This window comes from Dermacentor albipictus, chromosome 1 (assembly GCF_038994185.2).
Source record: "Dermacentor albipictus isolate Rhodes 1998 colony chromosome 1, USDA_Dalb.pri_finalv2, whole genome shotgun sequence".
Classification (NCBI taxonomy): domain Eukaryota; kingdom Metazoa; phylum Arthropoda; class Arachnida; order Ixodida; family Ixodidae; genus Dermacentor; species Dermacentor albipictus.
In genome coordinates, this window is record NC_091821.1 from 378,120,186 (window position 1) to 378,145,719 (window position 25,534).

Genomic DNA, 25,534 nt, shown 5'->3' on the forward strand with positions numbered 1-25,534 from the left:
TGCAAATGTCATAAACTACTTTATGTATTTCTCCATAAACTTCTTGTGAAACTCCGAACGCAGAGTGTCGTTGATGAAATGGCGTTCCTTGCTGCTCTCGAGATCCCCCTTGGCACAATTTTTGAACACGACGTCGTCGTCCCATCGTCGCTTCACCTTAAACTCCGCCTTGCTCGAATTCAGCAGAGGGTTTCCACTTAGGATGTTCTCCATTCGAATCCTCTCCTCTTGAATCTTGCGTTCAGCTTCCTAAAACGATTAACAAAACACCACACTTTGAGCACAAGGCTAAAGGTGCCTTAACTTATCAAAATTACATGTGTACGTAGCTTCCTTAGCTATCCCAAATAGCTTAAGGATGACTAACTAGTTCACTTGGCCTCTTGAATGCTACATCATAGTGTACCTGAGAAAGCCCCATAGTGGATTCTCTGCTATACATGCTTTGTACTTTCTCCAAACGTCCTGCTGATTGCACTAGGCACTTATTCGATGTCTAATTTCCTGGTACAGTAGAACCCCGTTGACACATTCAAGGGACAGCAGAAAAAAAACCCATAATAGCTGGGAAAACACAACAGTCAGGAGGGGTGCAAATCGTCACAGCAACATCAGAGGCAGCTCTGAATGGCTGCCGGTACAGTTATTAGAAATCTCAGCACTCGTACTGTGACCAGGAACGCTGCGTAGAAGTGCATGCGTATGTTTAAAGGGGGTCCTAAACAACTTTTTATTGAATTAGAGAAATGCATTTGAAGTTAAAATAGACTACTTCACAAATGTTTTGCTGCAAAAAGTACTTCAATGTGTTGAAAAGAGGAATTATTGGCAATCAAAGCAAACGCATGATCCCGTTTGCTGTGTACCCGTTCCTTCTTTGTCTCTTGCACTTCGAATGTTACGGCAGAGTAGGGTGTGCTAACAATGCTCCACCTACTGAATGTCACCAAGGTGTGCAGTTCAAATTTGATTTTGGATGTTCACGTAGATGCCACTACTATTTCAAATTTTGGCATTTACAACATGCCAAATGTAGCCAAACTAGGGTGGCTAGAACTGGGAGGCGTGAAGAGTGCGGGACATCTCCCTTGCTTGCAAGTGCTGCCTCGCATGATCCCTCTGGTAGGTCGAGATAGAGTGCTGTGGTTGGGGGGGCGTGGGGACTGGTCAGCTGTTGAGATACGCAAAAGACATTTGAGTATTCAAGTAAAGAAAGCAAGGAAGAGATTGACAGAACTGGAGTTATTACATCATAGGTTCACATGTTTTTGCAAAGCTCCCTCATATTAGCATGCCTTAATTATTAAGAATGCCATCAAAATGAAAAAAAAAAACGAGCTAATTGATGCTGTTTTGTGCCTCAATGCAATTTGGGGTACAAATCGCTGCCGGAAGAAGTGTCCCTTTTCCACGCGCCGGATATACTTAGGTGACGGAACTTTATAGGAGATTCCACTGTGTGTGCACTGCAGAAGAGGTTCTACAGCACATTGAGGCTCAACAGGAAGGTCTAGCTAATGCTACAGTTTCCATGGAGACCGCAAAAGTGGTCGTGGAACATATGCTGACTACACAGAGGAATGCAGCGATGCTCACCTTATGTACTATATTACAGGCAATGTGACAAGTGGGTTCTCCCATACGCCTGCGATGTGCCAAGGAACAGACAGTGCTACAGTGGATTTTGTAGGGCTTCTGTCTTCTGTAGCCATCAGAGTCACTGTACAACTTGATTCACAGTGTCGAATGTTTAGTACGATGTGCATGCATTCAAAGATTGTAAGCAGCCTACGTACTGCAGGCAGTAGCGTCCCACAAACTGACTGCCAAGCATTGCACAGAATTAGCCTGATTAATTGTTAGATATTTTTTTTAAATCAAAATGATTAATTTCCTTTTAAAAGGGCTCAATTAAGCAGGAAGTGAAAAAAATATAATATAAGGAGGGATATAAGGAATATAATATAAGCAGGCAGCTGCCACTGTCAGTGCGGGACACCAAAACAAAAATGGCCACCGGTGGAGCAAGCCTAACGAGCCGAACGCGATTATTTTTCTTCTCATGAGTACATTACGCGCATTGAAACAGTTTCTTCCACATCAGTAATGAATAATATCGTTAGTATCAGCAAGTTTGTGACAATAACATAGCCATGTCCACTTTGAGGGGACAGAAACAGAAATGGGCGCACTTAGCTGCCAGTGACATAGAAACACATGGCGGGCATGTTGCGACAACTGCGGCATTTGTCTTCACTGCTATCCTAATACGGCATGTTTCTGCTAAGGGTGGGCGAATATCTTAGCTGCGTTACAAGCGTTGGCGTATGAATAGAGTACACTTCTAAAGTATCAGTGTAAACATGGCCACTAGCGTTGCCGCTCGCGATTTGTTGCATGCCCACGAGCGCAGATGAGAAGAACCGAAAGGCGCCCTTTATGTTGTTGTCAACCAAAACCATTATGAAGCCTACAAATAATGAAGCCAAGGCAAGTTTGGCTGTAGCTTTTCTTTTTTATGGACGTGCGGAAAGTGATGAAAGGAATGAAATGGGGCATCTGCTTAAGAATGTTGGGTGCGTGCAGACCGCTTGGTATGTCTTAAAGGATTGTCTGCGTAGCATTCGACAGATGGTAAACGCGATCATCATTAGCTAGACTTGGCACATGACACATCGCTGCGACAAGTTCAGGGTGTGATCATAACACGGGAAAAAAAAAAAATCAAATTTTGATGACAAAATTCAGGGGTGCGATCATTATACGAGTAGACATAGTAGAACAGGTGGCTATACTACGCAAATACGTAACACCCTTGCAGGCTCCAAAATAAATGTAGCCCTGCACTCGGTGGATTTGGCCCAGTGTGTGTGTTTCCCGGTAGGCTCTAACCATTGCACACTTTTTAGGGTGCTTCGCTATCTGCTCTGTGCATGTTTCCTCCAGACGCTTGTGCAGCACCTGGCTTGTGAAACTTCGGCTGGTTACTGCAAACTTCTGCGGCTTGTTGAAAGAGCCAGTTGCTTGTTCCAACGTACCGGTCACTTGTTGCAACGTGTGAGAGCAAATTTCTCTCAACACAAAATTTACGTGACCGCTGCGTTCAAGCATAACATATGATGCGAGAACATTACAGAATGGCGACATATCAGATGGAAACAAAACACATAGGAGTCAATAAGGTTTAGGCCGGGACCGTGAAAATGCATGAGCGAGGAGCGTATCAATGGGATTCCACTGTACTTTTATCTTGGTAGTAATGCTCTTTTTGTTTTGCCATGACAGGCTTCAGCTTTGTCACACAGGGACGTACCATGATGGTTCATTAGCTGTGGCCTTAGGAGATTAGTTTCCATTCTTGGCAACTATGAACGCATAAGCCACAGTGACACTGGTCATATGAGAGTCAGTTACAAGAAAACTGGTGTACTTTTGATGTTGATGCACATCAAAAAAAATTTTAAGTGGTCAACATTAATCTAGAGCCGTCCACATTGGCTACTTTCAGAGCCCAAAGCATAGCTTTCAGACGTAAGGCACTAGCAATTCAATCCCTGATATGGCAAACTGTCAGAAGAGGTAGGTGTGCCTCAAGAGATGCCCTATTTGAGAAAATATGAAACAATTTGATGACTTAAAGCTAGCACGACAACACACTGCAATGATTCTGTGATCCAAGGTAGGTTTTATGTAAGGAAACCTGCAACGAGCCTATTACATTGAATATTAAGCAAAAGAAATACATGGAAATGTTGTCAATTTAAATACCTTCCAGCTTGAGAAAAGTGTGTTACCTTATACAATACCTAGTACCCAGTTATTAAGGTAGAATGAGCATTCAGGACATATGGAAGAAAAACACAGTCATGCTGGTGCTGCATGCTCACTGGAAAACTTGCCTACTGATTTTTCAACCAACTTGATTATTTGGACTTACCTGCAGTGCCATCTCCTCGAACCCAATGTTACAAGGAGCCAGTGGGATAGCGAGTAGCAAGTGGTCATGGCAAGCTTGCCATTATTTGCTTATACAGTGGAACCTTGACATAATGAACTTGCAACCAACATGAAAATAGCTTCGTTATATTGAATGTTCACGATTGGCATACATGATGACATCGAAAAAAAGAAAGATATTCTGGTCAGATCTATGCCGAACAAAATGCTGGCTCTCCCGTAACCAAGAGCAGATGTAAGCATGAAATGGCTACCGGCAAACAGACTGGTTGGAGATGATCCTTGCCACAATCTTAAAAAGGGTGTAGTGCACGTTCGAAACGGCACATCCCACCCCACCACACCATACCACCATACTGTGCACTGGTCAATATGGACACAATAGTTTCCTGTCACAGACAGAACCTCACTGCAAGTCTTATCTCGGTCAAGCAGCAATCTGCAGTGTGCAGGGCGCTACCGGCTTGAATGCTGCTGGCGCTGCTGGCACAGTGGATATGCCGTGGACCTCACAGACCATTGGCATTTAAAAGAGCACAGACAACTATGTCTCAGTGCCAAAAGATGAGAATGAAGTGTACAGTGCCCTGTACCTGCCCTTTGAACGTTGCTATTGAAAATGACAAATAAAGCTTCAGCGTACTGAAAGTTACAGCTTGCGTGATATATTGTGAACAAACCTTTGGAAGAACTCGGAAGCAATATTTTTTGTAACTTGTTCGGGAAGTATCTAGCGTATGTAATGTAGTCTTGATTGGTTGCCCGGATGTCCTCGTTTGACTGCCCAGATGTTCTTTAAGTGCCTGGATAATGAATCTGGATTTTGGTTCAAGTTCACGTGAAACTGGCAGACAGCAGGTGCTAAAAGCATTTCATGCTTACAAACAAGTGCGAATGCCTCCAGCAGGTCAGCAATGGGTCTCCTGTGGATTTCGATAACTGGGCAGTGGCGTACCACGCCAATACATGACAGAAAATAATTACTACATAAATATGCTTTGCAACATTGCTAACATGCAACCACACATGATCATTAGTATGTTGACATGTCCGCTGCAATCCAACCAAGTGAAGCCGCTGGGCAAGACACACAAGTCCATCCAGACTATGCTGTTTCAAGTTGCTCTTACTGTGTACAGTCAGTGACCGATTTTCCGAAAATGATGCCTTATGCCAGACCAAAACTCCACTACAACAATCATCAGTTTAGCCTGTGTGTTGTGGTTTCACGCTCGAGTGCCAATGTTTGTGAGTATTAACATATTGATAGCAAGCTTGCTGTGAAGTCTTGTTGCCAGCTGCTTTGCCAGTTATTGGCTAATTTTTGTCACAGTCGTACTGCCAAGACAGCTATGTCTAAGTTTCTTTGTAGCTGCCATGTTTGGAGCATTGCGAGTGCGCATAATAACCAAAAATTTGACCATAAAAAGTTTTGGTTGTCGTTACACATTGGTTCCAGGAATAGGCGGTGGTGCCATGGGGAAGTTCGAATAATTGCGCAGGCCCAAAAAATCAGGCATCAGAAAAATCAGTTGGCAAATGTAGATAAGATTTTTGCTACCAAAACATATATTCTCAGCCACGTGAGAACAAATATTTGCTATACTATAACAGATACCGTGTCGGATCCCGCATATTCAGCTTCATTAGACAGAATATTCCACAGAAATAAAGCATGACCAATTTAATGTTAGATTAACTTTGTTGTGCCCTATAATTTGTTAAATCTGTGTGTTGTGTTGTATTAAGGTTTGACTGTAGGCCTCATTGGCCGACTTCTTAAATATTTAATTGAAAGAGTCAGATGGTAAATCATAACGAGAGACTTGAAGCCGGTTGGGTATAACACATGTGCCTGCCTGATCAACTTCTGCGGCAAATCCATGGTCATCATTGGATTTGCCACAGTGTACTTAGCCCAGTGCCAATGGCACTGAGCTACCTAAGTGCCAGAACGCTCTCGGCCGCATATTTTGACAAGTCCTATGCTGAGTCACATAAAATCTTGTGAAAGTGATAGTAGTATCTCTAAAAGTGATTGCTCTAGAATATAGCCTTGTGTGCTTGGCATATGTGGGCAATGAAGTGAAAATGGCGACGATGATGCACAGCTTTCATTATGATAGCTCCCTTAAAAAAAAAAGTTTCCCTTCTGTGAAAGTTATGCACGTCTAATTTGTTTTGAGTACATACTATATTTTTATTTTATAAATCGGGCGCATATTATGGTACATTCAGGTGCATATCATGTTTTGGTGCATGTCGCATTTAAGTGCATGTTATATTCAGGTGAATGTTTATTTTCTTGCTTTAGGCCCACGAAAATTGAGTACACGTATGATTCATGGATGCAGTAGAATCATGCAAATGTGGCAATTCGGCATTAGGTCCAAATTTGTGGCACCTTTTGCAAGCAATTTGCATGTGTCAGTGTAGGCACAATGAATTTTCTACAGAGGCTGGTGCATTTTCGTGCCCTCACAAGCTTCCACCTGAGCAAATGTGCAACAAAAGCCTTGGGGGAGTCATATCATAAGGCACATTGTGAGGCAGTTTAAGGGCATATGCATCATGTGGTAGTGTACCTTGACGCCAGCGCCACCATTATCTGAGATGCGCTAGTGAGGCAACCTTGCTTGTAGCTCGGCTGTCTGTGTGAGTTATGTATATGGATGTAGCAGGCAGCAATACTATATTTGAACTGTGGTGTGAATGATGACTGGTTGGCAGCCTATGCATGGGGTACCCGAGACTGACATCCACAGCTCTACGTTTCTCCCGAGTTGTGCAACAAGCACACCAACCAAGGCATTGCTGCGTGATTCGTGCGGCCCTCACAGTGCATTGCGGTGGCTTCAGAATGATGTGCTACGTCTTTTCGCATACAGAATGTCCTGTGTACAGTTCACTCCTCACCAGACTAAATTAATCACCGTCTTCTGTTTAAGGTTCACTGGCCTTCGAATTTTCTATGGCACACTGCAAAACTTGTAGGTCACCTGTCTGTGTCCATGGCTGTGTAATACTACAATTGGTTCTTCCTTCAAAATGCTCCTAGTCCGCTCTCACAACCACGCAAGGTGGCAGTATGGTCATGAGAGACCCAGCTATGGAATTTGTGCATTTACAGTTTCTTCTTTAAATGACGGTAAAGAACAACTATTGGCACAGCTTAGTAGGTGCACGTTATCTGAAAGTTTCCAAAGTGCTGCCGATACCCAAAGTAGAGTCTACTGGCACAGCAATCATGTCGCTTTGCTCTGTGACAAACCACTGTCATCAAATCTTGCATGCATGCCCTGTAAAATCCCTTTAATGTACAATCTGTCACCAAACATGCAACCTACTGTACATCAGAGGTACAGCTGCCTGCCTGCATTATCATCAAGGTTGAAGCCAACTCTTACTGCTTGCAATTGCTGATGACTGCGGCATCAACATGCAGAAGCGAACACTTTGAGAGCAACCGCTCCTAAAAGATTTCTAAGAAGAAGTCTGCATCATTTTGTAGTGCTGACTTAGGGTGAAGCTGCGGTGAATACCTGATCTCAAGCACAAAAGAAATTTAAAATAAGTTGCCTGTGCACATAGAGATGGTATAAGCTGACTGAAGGAATTTGATGTCCCGAAGTCATACAGGGCCTATGAGAAAAACTGCAGTGAAGCGCTCAGGATTAACTGTGACTGCCTGGGGTTCTTTATCGAGCACCCAAAGCTCAGCAAAAGGGTGTTTTTTTTGCATTGTGCCCCCACTGAAATGTGACCTCCATGGCTGGGAGTTTAATAATTTATTAATTATAGGGTTTTATGTACCAAAACCCCTTTCTGATTATGAGGCACGCCATAGTGGAGGACTCCGGAAATTTCGACTACCTGGGGTTCCTTAACGTGCACCTAAATCTAAGTACATGGGTGTTTTCGCATTTCGCCCCCATCGAAATGCGGCAACCGTGGCCGGGATTCGATTCCACAACCTCATGCTCAGCAGCCCAACACCACAGCCACTGAGCAACCACGGCAGGTGGCTGGGAGTTTAACTCACGATGCTGTACGCAGCAGCAGAGCCCCGTATCAACTGAGTTACTGTAGCGGGTTTGCTTTTATAAGGCCTAGTTTAACAAACACTATTAACCCCGCTACCAAATCTGGGGCTTTGGCAGCAAACAAATCAAGCTGATGACTGTGTAGTCACCTGTGCAGTACCCTGTAGCCACAGCAAGGGTGGCAGATTAAATTCGAGGTTAACTGTCTGAAAGGACAACGCACCCTCTTTGCTTCTTCTTGTGCACGTTCCTTCTTGATTCTGTTCAGTTCTGCCATCAGCTCAGCAGTGTCGTCTTCATCACTGTCATCAGAGTCTTCATCCTGCATACAGAATCTTCCATTAAAGCTTAAGACAGATTAAGAACATTGAAGTGTGAAATATTTCTGGAACATTTCTTTTGATTTAATATATTTGCAAGTAATGAAATGTAAAAAAAAATTGTGGATAGCACCGTACTTGCAAGCTTTCGAAGTTGTGAGCAGTTACAACAGACAGTCACTGCACAATGCAGTTAAGAAATTGGAGGCTTAAAGAAGGTTTTGAGCACATGTTACTTAGTTTCATTGTTTCATAGTCAAATAAAAATGCGGTGTCTTATATATTCAAACATACTAGTCTGTTGTCACACATAAGCTGCAAACAAATTCAGCATTAAGTAAAGCTGAGTTTAAACCTTGACATGTGGTCATCAAGCACTACTCTTCAACAAAGTACGAAATGCATATGCTTATGGCATTACTTATAATATGCCAGCCACTTGTCACACAACGGTAGCTTGCAACTAGCCTGTGTGCATTTCCAGACAGCAGAAAATCAAGGTAGCAGCACCATATGCAAAAAAATTAAATAATTGAGACTACACTATATTGGACATTCATAAACCAATTTCGTCCATGTAGTTTTCATCAAATATATACTTCTATAGAGACCTTTCAGCCGCCACACGGTGCACAAAGGCCTCCAATGGCAGAAATTTCACAAAAGGCATGTAAAGCAGACGACACTCTGGACTTAAAAGTGCTGTGCACGCAGCATGGTTAGCGTCTTCTGCCACACCTTTAAAACGATTGCATTTCGTAATTAAATTTGCTACTAATTAAGAATGCCACTTTCCACACGTTTGATTACCTACTTACGAGAAACACAAGAGTGAATAACACAGTGAATATAGTGTCAATGCTAGATTCAGAGTGAAATTAAGAGTCCGAGCAGAATGAAATTTACATCTATACCAGTGACTTGCAGCACCATCTCTGATACAGCTGATTGCAGGGGTTTTGCAGGGGTTTTGATTGCAGCTGATTGCAGTCTTGTTTTTACACGCCAAGAGTAGGGATGCAGCAGTTATCAGTCTACTCTTCTTCTACACTGGCGTGCAATACGAAATGAATGGCGTTATATGGGGGGCTTGTCTTCGTGATGGGAGTCCCGCCATTGAATGTGTAATTAGCATACTGAGTGTTAAAGGGACACTAAAGGGAAACAATAAATCAGTTTAGACTAATGCAGCATTGTTTGAGAACCCTGCAGGCAGTCATTTCAAAAAGATAGTTTGATTATTAGATGAGAAAATGAAGGTCCAAGTATCAGTATTTGAATTTCGCGCCGAAACCCCAGTGCTGGTACGTCAGCGTGACGTCAGGGATTCCAAAGTATGTTTTCGCATTTGGGCCATGTTGGCTGAATAAAGTTTCCCGAAACTTGCCAAGTTTAATATTTGGTTCCTTTAGAACACAATGTAGTCAATCTGTACCGCTATATATAATTAGTAAGCCCTAGAAGATGCCATAAAAATCCATGACGTCACAGCCCCCAGGTGCGGGAACTCAAGTAGGCGTTGCCACCCGTATTTTGTTCTTGCGCTTTTTCTGGCTTACCAAACGTCTTATCGTTGTAGGAGTGGTGTTCTTGGTGTTGTAGAACGGTAATTTACTGATGCAGAAGAAATCATTTTTCACTTTAGTGTCCCTTTAAGTTTGATGGTGAATATTTTGGAACCCAAGCACTCTAGAAGAATCAAACAAAATGATGTTGGCTTCGAATACAATTGTCTTCAAGTTTCTAATACTATAAGCATATGTACCGCAGCTGTGAAATTAAAACGATAACAAAGTTTCTAAAATTATGTATTTCTTCATTCTTCTTGTTCATGAAATTTGTGTCAGCAGAAGTGCACAAAGCACTTGCGCAGGCAACATTGGTGAAGCTAGCATAGTGTTTTTATTAAATAACTGATAATCTGACTTCAAAGGCACATTATTTAATGGCACTGAACACTCATCAACTTGGTGAAATTTGGGGATTAAACGGTTAATTCGAACAACCCTTATAGAGAAGCAAGCATGAAGAGCTGCCATGTGCAATGCAATAGCAGCCCCAGTATCTAACAAAATGTGCCTTGCAACAGTGATTGCTTGTAAGGATATTTTTTCACCTGCTCCTTTTTGCACTGTATGAGCTTGGAACACAGAGTGGACAGCAGGTGTGGCATGACTTCGTGCAAGGTGTGTTGCATGACAGGTGCCGCGAAAATTGTTGGAGGGGAGAAAGAAATAAAGTTGCTTCAATAGCAACATGTTGCACCAACAGAAAACTAGCTGAACACATTGCGATAGGTGAATAGTTTGCCTGCCAGCTGGCTGATAATAAGATGGCTGGGAGATGTGCTCGGTTGTGCGTAGTGCTACTGCTCAATTAAAGGTCATGGGCATGTGTCACGCTGACATAATTGCCGCACTGCGAAGAACACTGCGAGACACTTGCTCTTCTGGAGTGCTGCATGCAGGTTCTTACAACAGCACTGTGTCGTTAACACATGTTCAGGAAAATATCAGCTTCTTGGCAGACTTTATTAAAAGATACAAACAAACGTAGCAGATTTCCTCACTGCATAAACAAACACTGGAGCAACAAATTTTCGTTAGCTATTTTCTTAACAAGTTCCATAACATTATTATAAGTTTGACATTTTTTCCTGTCCTATGAAATACAAATTAGAGATACTAAAGTACTAACCTCGTCTAAGGAGTCATCAGCATCAAGATTTGATGCAGGCGCCTGTTCCAGTCTTGGCCTCTTTGATGGCTCTACAGATCAAAAGAGATGAACACATGCACATTCACTTAACACAAATGGTCTGGTAAATTATGAAATTACACACATTTGTAACAGTAAGAAAGGGAAATTCCTTCCACAATTACACACATTGCACTAGTGGTGCAAATGTCTATATGCTCTCCCAAATGCAGGCTTTGAAAATAAAAAACAAAGCCTTTTCATTTGAACAACACGGTTAACAACCACCGAAGTCGTATGTGTCCTGCAATACAATCATTAGATGCACTGGGCTTGGTGACCTACTTCACGAAAGGCCACTGTCTTGCCTGAAATCCTCATTACACCACAGGAGCCTGGCAGACATCCCAATTCACAATGCATAAACCAATGTAAACCAATATTCAAACCAATGTAAAAGAAGGAGTTGCAATGGTCTGAAAATATCAATACAGTGACTTTGTAAGTATGTCATACTGGAAAGCATGTTTACTTATAACTTGTCTGCCAGGCCATTATAGCTGCATGGTGGGAAAATGCTGCAATTTTGGATGAAAAAAGGATAGACACACATCAGCACTGGTGTCTGTCTATTCTTTTTTCGTTTGTGTAAAGTTGTGCTGTTTTTTCCACAATACATGATTACTAACTCACCCAAATGTCAGCTCTCATGAAAGCCATTATAGTTGTTGCTTCCAACAATACTTGGGGGATATTATGTAAGTATCTACCTAGTGCTAGTGGACATGTCAATTTCGCTTGCTGCTTAACTTCTGATTGGCTGGGCTGAGGTGCAGGTCAGGAGGAAACAGGCACCCCCAGCCAATTCAACACTTCAGCAGCAGACGAAATAGACATGTCCGCTAGGTGGACACTCACAGAGTACCTCTGCTGGCGAACACTGAGATCCATCTCACCATGCTTATCCTAGCAAAGCTGAGCTACACAATGTACCTGCTGTCACAGTTTACCTCAACACACACAGACACCAATTGCAGTTAAGTAAAGCATGGTGAAAACTGCTTTGCCTCGATATTTCACAAACGTAGAGGGGGTGAAACCACTTTGTGAAGAATACCAATCTATCCGGTTCTCCTGACATCTATTCAAGGTTTTCGTTTTCGTCAAGTATACGCTATACGCTGTAGTTACAAGCAAGCACACGCTGTGCACATAGGCTATGCACAACTGCACTACGAAGGGTAAGGTGCATTTGTTTAGGCAAAATACTGAAAGTGTACCGATGTCATTTCAGTAGAGAACGGTGAGCAAGGCAGTCTGCCCAACCTACTCACCCCTGATTATCTTCTTGCCGTCTCTTTCGTAGAGCGCAGCACGCTCACGTTCCTCCAGCTCGCGGCGGAAGTCCTTCGCCTTGAGCTCCTCGCTGGTGCCCTGACCAGGTTGCCTGTTCAAAAGAACGCACAGACCGGGTAAGCCTGACAGTTCAGAGAGGTATGTGCAGGCGCTCACACCACAAGTTTTACCCACCTGTACTTTAGCTTGTTGTGTCCCGGGAGATCCCTGCTCGAGTACTGTTTTGACAAGGCCCCTAAGTCTTTCTCATTCCGGCCGCCCCCACCCCGGGCCGGCTCAAAGGTGGGCCTTGCAGCTGTAGTCATCTAATAACAAAGAGAAATAGTCAAAAAAGCCTGCAACAGGTTTGGATCACTCCAAGCAGTCGCGGTTTATGCTGGCCACTAACGCCAAAGATCACACCCGCGCCGCTTTCAAACGCTTCACCTAATAAAAAACCATTTCAGGTGTTACGCTTACACATAAATGTGAAGAATTAGCAAAAACATACAGCAAACTTAAAGAAAAACCTGAGTTTACCTTGGATCAGAAGACCCTTCGACGCGACGACAACACGCTTGATGATTACCGCGATTGCGCTTCTGAAGAAAACATTACTCTGTCATTGACACCAGATTTCGTTGTTTCTCAGCCAAAATTAGCGGATAAATAAGTAAAGGTTTACTCCGTTGTCGCCCATGAGAAATTTAGGTTAATTGGTTAGTCAGAGAATAAAAAAATAATATAATTTGAATCAAGTTGCTTTGTATTTAAGAAAATGAGACCGCCGTAAGTGCAGTGAAGAGACGTTTCTTGTTCAATGAAAACGCTTTCCAATACTTCGCAAATTAGTGAGAAATTTAAATATAAAATCACCCTTTCCTATAGCACAATGACTTTCTTTATTGCTATTGTTCTTGGTTCTCCACTTGAGTCGATGGAAGTGATAAGAAGTCGCATTTTGTTTCGAGAATAAAGCGTTCTAGAATTTTGTAAACAACGAACGGAGGGCCGAATTCATGCATTTGCCAGTATATGTGTCCTTCGGAAACTAGCAAACAAAATAGGTTAAAACGAAGCCTATCTGATGTTTCTTGAAAACGTCGCTGAGTTTGGTTGAGCGTATCAAGTGGCGCGGCTGATAAGGACCTCCTGGTTGCAAAGCGACCTTTATCGCCAGAGTCGAAGTGACAGGGAAATATCGTCTGGTATGAGCAAGATGGAATACTGGAATGACAAGAGAGCTTTTTTTATCGCTCTGGAGGAGGTTACTATTCAGAAGTGTCGATTTCGTTGCTCTGCAGATTAGCGTATCGCGCATTATCACGGCGCCTCGCTTGTATGCAGGCAAGCTCGCGTCCTCTTGCTCCGTTCAGAGCTCAACACACTACCGGGTAAGTCTGCTGTGTCGGCATTTCCTCGCTTTATTTCTATTATTTTCTTGCTTGTCGTTTACCATTACGCTGGGCTTTGCAAGGAGAAACTCTTTACGACGGCAACGGGAATATGCGTTCCTTGGAGCAACTACCACATAACTTGCGATCATACAGCAGCGGGATTTAAAAAATTGCCTTCAATATACATGTGGCTTTGGATTTGCTTTAAATTTTTACCATCTCATACTGTCATATCAATTACTATACCATGTAAACTGCAGAGCAGGGTACCAGTGCTTTCAAAATTAGCACGTATTTAAATTGTTTTATCGCTCGCAGAAAGCACAGGCTTCTCACCGGCGTTATAGTTGTGACGACGATTAATTATTCAAGTACAGAACGCAGCATTCGATGGCAGCTTTATTAAAACATCGACGGTGTTTTAGCCGAGTTCCTGCGCAAGTGTTCCATGAAGATTAGAAATAGTGACGATGAAAACCTTCATTATTAAACCTCGTGCTTCTGTTAGTTACCGGGCTACTAAAGAAGGGGAAACAAAGGTAACACAACTGGATCGACTATTGGAGCTTCTGTCCCTGTAGCAGCAATTTAGCAGCTTTCTATGTCGCCTTAGCGCCTGTACACTTACTCATGTTTAAAAAAAAAAAAAGCTGTATGAACATTTTTTTTCCTTTTGAGTTTTTCCCCTATATGCTTCTGCGTGCTGCAATAGTAAGGTATTCTACGACCACATATGTAATTAACACGGGATGAAGCTCGATCACAGAGCCCTTTTTAAATTGTGTCATTTATGAAGATATTGTAACAAACTACTATGTGGACCATATTGTGCAAGCTTGTGGGCCATTTGCCGAATATGTCTAATGCCGCACCGTCGTGTGTAAGGTCATGTGCGTGTCGTTTTCGTGTCGTTCTTCAGAGTGGGCATGTTTCATTTTCGTGTACTGCTTTTTAAATTCTCTCTGCGCTTCTTCTCTTGCTACCGTTTTTCTACGTGCCTTCTCGGCCTGTACAGCTGGCAGGCGTTGTGGTGCACGTCCTCGTGGTAGCACTTGCGAGCCAGCTCGTTGCTCTGTTCTCTCCGTGATCGTTTTATTTTTTATTATTTTAGCGAGCCTAATACAACACCACCTGTGAAATTGAAAATCATCGCGATGGAAAAGAAAACGTGATTTTCACGAACCATTTCTCGGCCACTGACGAGTAAGGTCGTCATGACAATCACGTCTCTGGAAATCTCCATTTCCTTTGGCGCGGATAGGGTTAAGAAGTGTGATTCATCAAAACTGAGAGTTGGGCGAGCTGGTGTGCTTCCATGATAACGAAATAAGTGCGCGAAAAAAAACGTAGACGAGAAAAAGAGCGTCCGTGTTTGTTTGTCCTTTCTCTTTTGTCGTCTGCGTCTCTTTCGCTCACTTTTTCGTTAAGAAGGGTCAAGAAGCTCGGGTTGGCAACCATGTCGGCTGCGCCTTTTAACCAGCACATCGTTGATTACGTAACGCAAAGCTATTTCGACGACACATGGTAACGAAAGCACGAAGCTTAGCGTCAAGCAGTGACAGCAGGCCTCAGTTTACGCAACAGTACCCCAGATGATGGAACCGAGATGCAGTAGTCGGCGTTGTATACAGCAGCGAAGTGGTTACACGTGCCCCGAAGAGGTGGCGTTCTGTGGCTAGACAATAATGTATATGTTTTGTTTATTATGTATCTGTTTGTTTTATGAGAAGAAACGCCTGACCGGTACCAGCACTATAGGATCATCTCTGTATACCGTCCGGGAGGCTGCGCCTCAAGGCTCGTCCTAACAATCTCTCTCTCTCTCTCTCTCTCTCTCTCTCTCTCTCTCTCTCTATATATATATATATATATATATATATATATATATATATATATATATATATATATATATATATATATATATATATATATATATATATATGAGGAGTTACGGCTGTAGAGCTAGCCAAGATATGGAGTCAAAGCAACTGCAACGGGGCCTGTCAATGTATTTTTTACTTTTTTGTGATAGTTGGCGCGGTGGTGTTGCACTGTTGATGTAGCAGTCGTGGCGTCGCAGTAGGCAGTCGCCGCATACCGATGTCGCAGGCCGTTGTAGTCGTAGCTACTCTGTAATAATCGTCATCATCCACGCAGGCCACGTGCATTTAGTACCACATGCAGGCCATGTATCATATATTTATGTTTAATTTCCTCGAACCATGACACCATCTTTATCTTTTGACGTGACATGATGACAACGACCAAATATCGATGAGCTACGTTTACAACGATCTATAGGTACGACAACAGCATACGGCGCTTACCTACAGCAACGCATCGACTGCTGCTGCAACAATGCGACATCCAAACACCTCTAGAAACATCACTAGAAAAAGAAAAAAAAAGTATTCATTTGCACCACTGCAGTGCGCTTATTTATGATGGTGATGATGAGCACTACTACACATTACGCAAATGCGTAAATTCTGCGCTGTGTTATTATCGCGAAGTCGGGCGGCGTTTAGCGACATAAAAAGAAAGTGCGTGTCTGGTCTTTCGAAACTATGCTTACTGCATGCATCTTTTGATACAGGCTTTATACACCTTCATAAGTGTTTTTCCGAGTGTGAAAGAAGCCAGCGAATGCACGCAACATTCCCGCGTGACTGGCCGCGAAGGTCACTATACTGTGCTGTTGAGTGTACTCGTGCGCGTTGCACAGGAACAGGCCTGTGCAACGCGTACGTATGGTGAATATGATGATGATGTGCAACGCGTATGGTATGATGGATATTATAATAATGAGGGCTCCACAGGCCCGTGGAGCCCTCATTATCGTCATATTCACCATACCACCACACTATGTATCTATTCTATCTCTGTCGTTCCCCCCATAGAGTTTCCTATGATTCCCCCGAACCCCTTCCCCAGCGTGGAGCAGCATGCAGACTAGAGGCATTTCACTCAAGCCGACCTCTCCCAGCTTTCTGCCATTAAAAATTATATATCTATGCGTGTATTCGCGTCTTGCACGCTCGGAAAAACACGTTTATGTAGCAACATAAAGCTGTATCGGGAGTTTTTCATGTTGTTATGCAATATTCTCCTAGAAACTTTTCATCTAATTATAATATTCGTGAAGTTAATTAATTAATCAATTAATACTAAATATGTAATAGGGCGGAATGCAAAAAAAAATAGTCTGAGTATCTCCAAGCGACGGCAAACAACATTACCTTGGTTCTGTCCAGCTACGTGGCATTTGCGTATTTTTAAGTCTTGGTGCATGATAGTTGGATCGGCATATTGAAGAATATGCCGATCCAACGCACATGTTGGAATCTATGCGAAACGAAGCTATAGAGAAGCGGTGTCACGCAGCGATGTCATGGTCACTGAAGCGATATTTGATAAGAATGAAAAAAAACGAAGCCTCTGCATATACACGTCTGCAACTTTAGATATATGAACACACATGACATGTGTAGGTTTCCTGCCGTTATTTACTGTTCTAATACGCAGAACAGATGTGCACTCACTGGCACTAATTTGTGGTATATCAGAATACAACCTGGAGCTTCGGGTAGCTGCCAAGGAATGGGGTATACGCCAAATGTACGCAGTAAACCTAATATCAAAGCCGTTGAATATCATGCACATTTAAAATAAGATCTGTGTGTTTTAGAGGTTTCTGTGAGCCGACATTATATGTACACGTTTCATGTCATGATTTGATACCTTTATATGCGCAGTACGTAAGTGTTCTCGCTGTCACTATCATGAGGATCAGTTTCGCTTTACAAAGCTGGTTTGACGCGTCCTACACGTTGGACCAGCACAAGGAAACCGAAACCTGGGACAGTAGCCGAAAAAAGCGTCACTTCAAAGTCGGATATAGTCACTCGTGCGCTCTGGTTGCAACAATTGAAGCAAGGTGTGAAAGCGGGCCAGTTGCTATTCCATGGTGACCTTCCCGCCACCGTTGCAGCCATCCTGGATACCGACGCCTTCAAAACCAGCATTCATGAAACGCCACATTGAATCTGTCTTTGTATATTGCACAAATGTTTTGTTATGTTCACCCACTCCTTTCTGTAATGCCTTCGGGCCCTGAAAGTATCTTAAATAAATAAATAAATAGATGTAACCAGCGCAAGGGGGGTCACACAAAACAAGGCGACAAGGACAAGCGCTGACTTCCAACTGGTGTTTATTACAAAAAGGGTTGAATATATAATCACGCGCACTTAACCACAACGAGATATAAATGTGCAAGTTAACCTGAGCACCACAAATCAATAAGAGCGCGCCAAGTCCTACGGCAGCCCCCCACGTACAAACCCCAAGTAAGCAAGTTCTTTATCAGTCAATGCTATAGACGGTTTACTAACGCAGTTGCCTCCTGCAATAGCCGCTGCCTAAATGATAAGTCTTGTGTTTTCGCGTATTGACATACCTCTTTTAAAAACTGAAATAATTCTAGGCTATACATTTCTCACAAGCGATATCAAATTTTTATAAACAAATTTATGGGTGGTAGAGTTGAAAACATGGAGCATTTGATGTGCTGTGACCTATGTGTCGTAAACAAAATTATTGGCAGTTTTTTAAGATAATAAATGACAAACAAGAAACGTTATACAAAAGCAATATTGAGCTTATATGGCTACAGCTTAAACTAAGCATTCAGTCTCATAAACTGCATAAGCACATAAAGCTTAAGAAGGCGGACAAATAACGAACAGCTTAACATGGAATACATGCTTATTTCGCTAATATTGGATATGTTGGGGATGTGTAACAGGCCTGCTTCGCCTTCCGCGCAAGCATTGACCATGACAACGGGGTCGCATAGAAAGAAATACTGATGGTGCTAGAAGAACTAATTGGGCAGCTTTAAAGTGTTTAAAAAATATATGTCGTCCCGTTTTTTTTTTTTAGAAAATACGCAAAATGTGAAAAAGAAATGGTGTCTTAATGCTATAATTGTTATTAAGCAATAGGCGTGATGGCGACAAGTCGAGGTAAACAGGGTTGGTCGATGGGCGTGTATCCCTCTGGGGAAACATATTTTCTTTAGGCTTAACCGTCCACAGTTATGCACGTGACTGACGCTTGTCGTTCAGAGACCTTTGCAAGTCGAACACTTCATCTGTTTTTCCTAGAAATCGCGCTGCCGGCACGTAGTCTCGAAACTACGAAATGCCGCCACGTAGCGTGCCGGCGTTTCGTAGTCTATATCGAAATGCTGCTGCTGCGGCCCGGATCAAACTGGCGGCCTCGAGCTCAGCATCGCAACGCCATAACCACTAAGCCACCCCGGCAGGTTGGAGAAAACACGGCGCATTCACAGGATCACTAAAGAAAATGAAGATAAAAAAGACTCTTCAGCTCCGGCGCACTTCAAGCACTTCCACTGCTATAGCTTTCACCCTCCTCTTGCTCGTGGTTTTATGCAAGTTATCAGCTGGGAAAGAAAGAAATCTCAATTTCGAGTGTTTTTGGCCTCAGTATACCATATCAGAGCACCCCTTAGACCAACTGTGTTAAATTATTGATGTGCCAAACATGAAAACTTACGCAGTCAATCATTGTTTTCTTTTCACTTCGGTCCTTCTGAACTGTTCCATGCGTTATGTTTTTACAGCGAAGCTGTTAAGGGCTACTTTCCCCATTATCGTGTCCGCGTGTAGAAAAAAATCCCGAAGATAGTGCGATAACGGGCCGACCCATGGCGAAAGTGAAGCAGGCGTTAGCCGATCCCAAGATAGTGCAATGCCGGGCTGACCTGCAGCGGAGGTGCACTTCGCCATTAAGGCGCCCACATACAGAGCTTCGCTGGTCATCATTCTTCACATAGAGGAAGAGTACCAATTTTTTTTCGTCTTGGTCGCACAATGTAGCGCCTTTAAAAATGTTTTTTTTTTTTAAATGAAGTGTTTTTAAATGAAGTGTTGTCGACATTCAGCAGACGCTACAGACATCCTTGCCCGCTCCTATCATATTAATATTGTCTAACTGTCTATCTTGCCCCTATCTTGCAGGGTTGCCATGTTCGGCTACTATGTGCCAAATTGCCTACTTTTATTGCGATAGCAATTAAATGGATACCCCAGGCGCATTTCTATTGTCGCTGTCGTCATGATGTTCTGTATAAAGTCCAAGGGCCATAACATCATCCCCGCGTGCCGTATGCACGAGTGAAAACGTGGGAGGATGAGCCGACGATGGCGCGCAAGGGAGAAAAACGATGAGGAAGCGTGCCGTCTTCTGTTGCGCGCAAGGCACAGGGGGAAGGAGAGGGGGGTGTTCTACTCCGGCGGCTGCTGGGCGTGGTCTCCCGGATCCTGTAGTATATATATATATCTTGAAAGCGATCTGCGTTGGGGACTGGTGCTGATAGCTTCGTGTGCGCTGTGTTTTCGCCATTTAGTTGGCGTTCGAAGCTAGAAGCAGCGCAAAGGTCACTTCGTTCGCGGCTACTGCCGCGCTTACTCACTCCAGCGATTTGACAGTGAGTTTCCGGGGTCATCTAGTGAGACGTGTTCATGGTTACTTGAGCGCGCGCGTCATCATGTTTGTTGATATAATCAGTAAGCGAATATTTACAGTTTATACGACCGATAAGACTATTGCCTTACTTCGTACAGCTGTCTACTAATTTGCTATCCTAATCAATGGAGAAGTTCTTTGCACTTAATCTCACCCCCATTGCTCTCTGCGCATGCGCCGCGTTGCTATTGGCGGCGAGGAGTTACGGAGTCGCCATCTATCAGAAGCGCCTCGCTGGCGTAGTATGAGGGATCACGTTGCGCGCTCCTCATAGGTTTTGCTGTCAGCGCTCACTGAAAACACCACGCGCGAGCTCTCCCGGATATTTCTGTAAGTACTTTCGAAACGAGAGAAGTTTTTTACTGTCTAAACAATAATCTTGGGCAAACTGAAAGCACAGAATCGTTTACAGACGCTATCTCTTTACCGAATACGTACTAGTGAACGCCACTGCGCGCGGTCGCCGCGATGGAGATTTCCGAACCAGTTTTCTTGCGTGAAAGGTGGGTAAACGCTGAAAGCAAACTATGTGAAATATGTTCTTATGTTTGAATAACTAAATGTAGCGTAATAGAATGAAGCCTCAATGCAGCAGTCGCACAGATTTGCAGCGACCGACTGCGCGTCTGCATGCTTGTCCGCGCACTGTTTCGCTTTCGCCGCGTGCGCGCTTTCGTACCGTGCCATGAGCTTTAGGCCGCAGAATACGAGCATTTGACAGTATACAAGCAACCATTGTTGCGTGGGCGCTATCAGAGCTGCTCGAAAATAATTTCATTGTAGAGACTTCAACGTGATGTGCCGTCATGACGATTCAATCTTTTTGTTTCATCTAAATTCTCGGACGTTTCAATATTATTTCTCGAGTTGCGCCGCACTGTATGTTTATTGGTGTTTTCAGCGTGCGATTTCCCGCTGCTTCCTTTTTTGTAATCCAGTGCACAGAATTCATAACACAAACATGACCATATGTCATGCTTTTTTTAATGTGCTTCTTACCGCTCTCTTTCCACTCCAGTGAACTTGCCAGTATCTATAGCATCGACAAGTTCATAGACCAAACCATCATGACATTAGTCGGGCAGCAGATTCGGGCGAGCGTCTCAGTGCGCGTTTTCAGAACATCGCAGACCCGGCGCCGTAGCAGAAATCTTCCTCGCGTCTGTGCTTGCTGCATACCCGAGTTGTGCCCGATTACTATTTGCCGGTTCCATGTCTCGCTAGTCAAGCTTCACGCAGCTTCTTGTCCTGCGGCTACGTGTGAATAAGGCTGACACCGGGCTCCGTTGCGTACGCCCGGCACTGCGGCACCGAGCAGTATGCCTACCATGTTGCGCGCCTTCAAAGGCAGCCACTACCTATTGTAGTGCTTTCCAGCGTTGTAAAGGAGACACTCGAAGCGGGAAAATCTCGCCACTAAATGAGGACCGCAGCGTACGAGGAGACTTAAACTCTCATTTCCAACACGCTTCGGCACTCCCGAAGCAGCCGACGCGTCCGCTATGTCCACGTGATCCCTCCTAGCACATCACGCCGACGGTAGCGCCAGCTTTTCCAGTGGTGGAGCTCGAGGCCAATAGCGACGGAGGTGCGAAGTCTTCGGCGGAAGGGAGGAGAGCGGTGACACCGTCTGTTTCGCTGCCGTCTGTTTCGATGCGTACTAAAGAAAATAATAATAATAGCCTTTCCGACACCGGGAATCGAGCCCGGGCATCCTGGGTGAGAGCCAGGTATCCTAACCACCAGACCATGCCGGAGACAATTTCGAACGTTTCGTAGACGCCTCAGATAGACCACAGCGCCTACGCATACAACGCGGAGCATGAGAGCGAGGGTGAGATCAATTGCAAAAACAGAAAAAAAAGAACGCTCCCCGTAATCAGTGCTTCGCTTCTGGGAGAAACTGCCAATTTTTTTTAGACATACGTGCTACAGGAATTCCGACTTCTCTTTACTACTTGGATAATTATTGACTCCTTAATTGAGGTATATCACCAGCATGCATCGCAAACTACTGCCAGTAATAGTGCGTGTTGCACAAGCATCCATGTATTTGCACTGTAAGGATACCATGCGTTAAGCTTACACAAATTATTTATATGTTTAGTGCAACGTTAAATATATGGCACATCTACACTTGGGACGACAGAATTGATTTTTTTTTGTTACTGCTACTGACTGGCCGGAATTGTGAGTGTTGCGGTCGTCATTTGGTCTTAACGTGTCGTTGGCTGTTTATCTTGTTTGTAATTTTGGCTAGCTACTTTTAGGGATGCTTGTGGCTATGCTTGAAGCTTGGGGCCTAGCAGGCTGCTCAGTTATTTCGGTTGCCGCGATTACGTTTGTCTAGGTACTGTTTATACCCGTGTAATTCAGCCTACGTATACGGAACCTTTCCGAGGATAAATGTTGCCGAGAACTGCTGGAAGGGCCTTTCCTCTTGTTACTTTCTTCGTTGTCTGGAACCAAGAGCTTCCACGTACTTTCGCCCCGTATACCGACTCTTAAACGGGTGGCCCTGGGGACCGTTCTGGGATAGTTCAATGCGCTTGGAATTAGGATACTCTACTCCTAAATGGTTTTACGCTCTTAAGTGTGCTGGTTTGTTCTAAGGCTGTAGAATGTTTTTACAGATGGCAGTGAGCTCAGACTATATCTGCGATGGAGAAGCCGTAGTTGTGAATTGTGTCACGACTGTGTCACGGCCATTGATTCGCAACCTAACCGGTCTTTCGCTGCGTGGAATTCTGATCGCCTAGTTCGCGCTAAAGTATCTGACACTAAAGTTTTACAACAATACCTATAAAAGTTTATTTGGTGCACTTTTACTGTCTTAAGTGACAGCTGCATTCACGTTTACTTGTCGTAAAGAGTCCATAAAAAAGAAAACACTTCAGTGTTTCAGTCATCGATTTCATTTGTAGTGCATGAAAACGACGAGATGCACAACGCAGAGAAACCGGAGGACTGCCCTGTGTTTACTCTCGTCACCGCGCACCCTATAAACTTCGTCCTCGGCAGTGTTCAGGTGATCCTTGTTGTCGCCAGCACTGGGGCGTAAGTACAGGGACTCCATCTCAAAAGACGGAGTTGTACCATCAGACGTGTTTGCACGACGTTGGCAAGATAGTCGTTGGGATCGCAACACCTCTAGCTGCTCCTGGAACCGAGTTGCTAAGGCCGAAATGTGGTTTGCGGTAGTAGGTTCTAAGAAAGCGGGGTTTCAGACGGTCGATAGAGACGACTGTGTCACGGCCATTGATTCGCAACCTAAACGGTCTTTCGCTGCGGGGAAACAGGAGGTGCGGATCAGTGTACGGCGCCTCAAGCGCACTGCGAGCAGAGTCAACACTGAGAGTGACGTCGTTGATGGCGGAATGACGGTTTGTGCTTTTGTGCTCGCGTAGGGGTGGCACAGATCCGGATGAAGATTTGGGCTAAATCGTCTATACGCATGCGGAACGGGAATTGTTGTCAGACGTGCCGGTAAAACGCTTACAGACCATTTCGGCCTGCAGGCGGAGAGATGTGCCGTAAAGAAGATCTCGCTACGAGATGTGTCTGCGAGCTGAGAAAGCGCACATTCGATATCTTCATTGACAGTAGTTCGTAATACCAGGAGAACGACTGGTAGAAAGGTGGCCCATTGTTCCTGAGAGCCAGATGCCTTGGGTGCAACTTTGAGCTGGTGGCGAAACCTATCAACAAGAGCGTTGGATTGAGTATGGTATACGCCGTCGTCCTTAAGTGTGACCTGCCAAAAAGATCCGTTAGCTGTCGGAAGAGGGCTGCCTCGAGTTGTTCGCAGTCCGTCACAATTTCAGCCGGAACTCCGAAACACACGATCCATGGTAGAAACAAGTGTGGTGGCAATAGTCTCTGATGCCCTAATTTCCGTGACAGAGGTGGCTTCTGGGCGAGGCAAATGCGCTAATTAATGACTTGCGATCCGCAAAAATAACAAATTGACCTTCTCCCAAAAAGTGACGTAAGTGTTTCACGGTAAGTCGCGAGCAATAGTCTATCCAAATGCGCTGTATCGCTACTCATTTATTGAAAGTTTTCTAGAGGAGAAACCAAGCGGTCTCTCCTGGACATTAATCAGTTGTTGAAGCGTACCTCCGACTTCACAAGCCGAAGCATCAACAATAACGCTTGTTGGAGCATCGTCCTCCGGGTGAACTAAAAGGCGGGCTGCGGACAGTTGCTCTTTTGTGGTGACGAAGGTGGTGACGGCAGAATAATATCAATTCAGGCAAGTTGCTACAAATGCTGTAGAACAGAGTGGTGCTTCAAGGGGTTGCACGGTAGCGGCACATCGACAGATGAACATTCGATAATAGTCGACGAGCCCGAGGAAACAGCGCAACTGTCGCGATGATTCGGGGCGCGGAAAGTCTGTGATAGCTTTCACATTGTGGGGAAGGGGACGGAAGCCGTTGCTGTCGGCCAGGTGACCCGAGAATTCCAAACAACAGACGCCGAATTCGCACTTGTCGGATTTGATATAATCGGACCGCGTTCAGCGAAATGCTTTAAAACAAAACAGGTATGTTTGAGATGTTCGGACGAAGACGTGCTGGGGACAAGGACGTAATGAACATAGACAAAAACAAACGGTATGAAGACCGCAACGACGCAACGACTGGCGTCAGCAAAACGCTGTAAGGTTTGCGCGGCGTTTTGTAAGCCGAATGGCATGAATTAGAAAAGGCGAAATTTTGTGACAATGGCGGTCTGCTGAACATCCTTCGGTGCCACAGGGATCTGATGTTAGGTTTTCTGAAGGTCCTGTTTCGTGGACATGGTGCATACACGTAGATTGGTGGTGGCCCTAATTGTATGTATGTATGTATGTATGTATGTATGTATGTATGTATGTATGTATGTATGTATGTATGTATGTATGTATGTATGTATGTATGTATGTATGTATGTATGTATGTATGTATGTATGTATGTATGTATGTATGTATGTATGTATGTATGTATGTATGTATGTATGTATGTATGTATGTATTATGCATGTATGTATGTATGTATGTATGTATGTATGTATGTATGTATGTATGTATGTATTATGCATCTATGTATGTATGTATGTATGTATGTATGTATGTATGTATGTATGTATGTATGTATGTATGTATGTATGTATGTATGTATGTATGTATGTTGTTCCTCGAGTCTTACCCCTTAAGGGTGAGAGCGTTATTCACAGTACTAACCA

At 43.9% G+C, this 25,534-nt stretch overlaps 2 protein-coding genes and 1 non-coding gene across 4 annotated transcripts in view; 1 reads left to right on the forward strand and 2 right to left on the reverse strand.

Moving 5' to 3' along the window:
* On the reverse strand, nucleotides 1-13,021 carry c12.1 (spliceosome-associated protein CWC15). The gene is made up of 6 exons (XM_065429685.2): nucleotides 12,893-13,021; nucleotides 12,548-12,678; nucleotides 12,352-12,464; nucleotides 11,018-11,088; nucleotides 8,224-8,322; nucleotides 1-249 (listed from the first exon to the last, which is right to left on the reverse strand). The coding sequence occupies exons 2-6, from the start codon at nucleotides 12,676-12,678 to the stop codon at nucleotides 16-18; spliced, it is 648 nt and encodes a 215-aa protein (XP_065285757.1). The 5' UTR covers nucleotides 12,893-13,021; the 3' UTR covers nucleotides 1-15.
* LOC135900256 (2-acylglycerol O-acyltransferase 2-A-like) overlaps nucleotides 12,383-25,534 on the forward strand; it is a 27,157-nt gene continuing 14,005 nt past the window's right edge. Inside the window, exons 1-2 of one of the 2 annotated variants that reach the window (XM_065429686.2) lie at nucleotides 12,486-12,511; nucleotides 13,700-13,746. The gene's annotated coding sequence lies outside the window, so the exon portion shown is untranslated. Of the gene's footprint in view, nucleotides 12,512-13,699; nucleotides 13,747-25,534 lie in introns of both variants that reach the window. The other variant, XM_070531930.1, reaches the window with a different exon arrangement.
* Nucleotides 21,990-22,061, reverse strand: TRNAE-CUC (transfer RNA glutamic acid (anticodon CUC)). Its single transcript has one exon. It is a non-coding gene; the product is annotated as a tRNA-Glu (tRNA).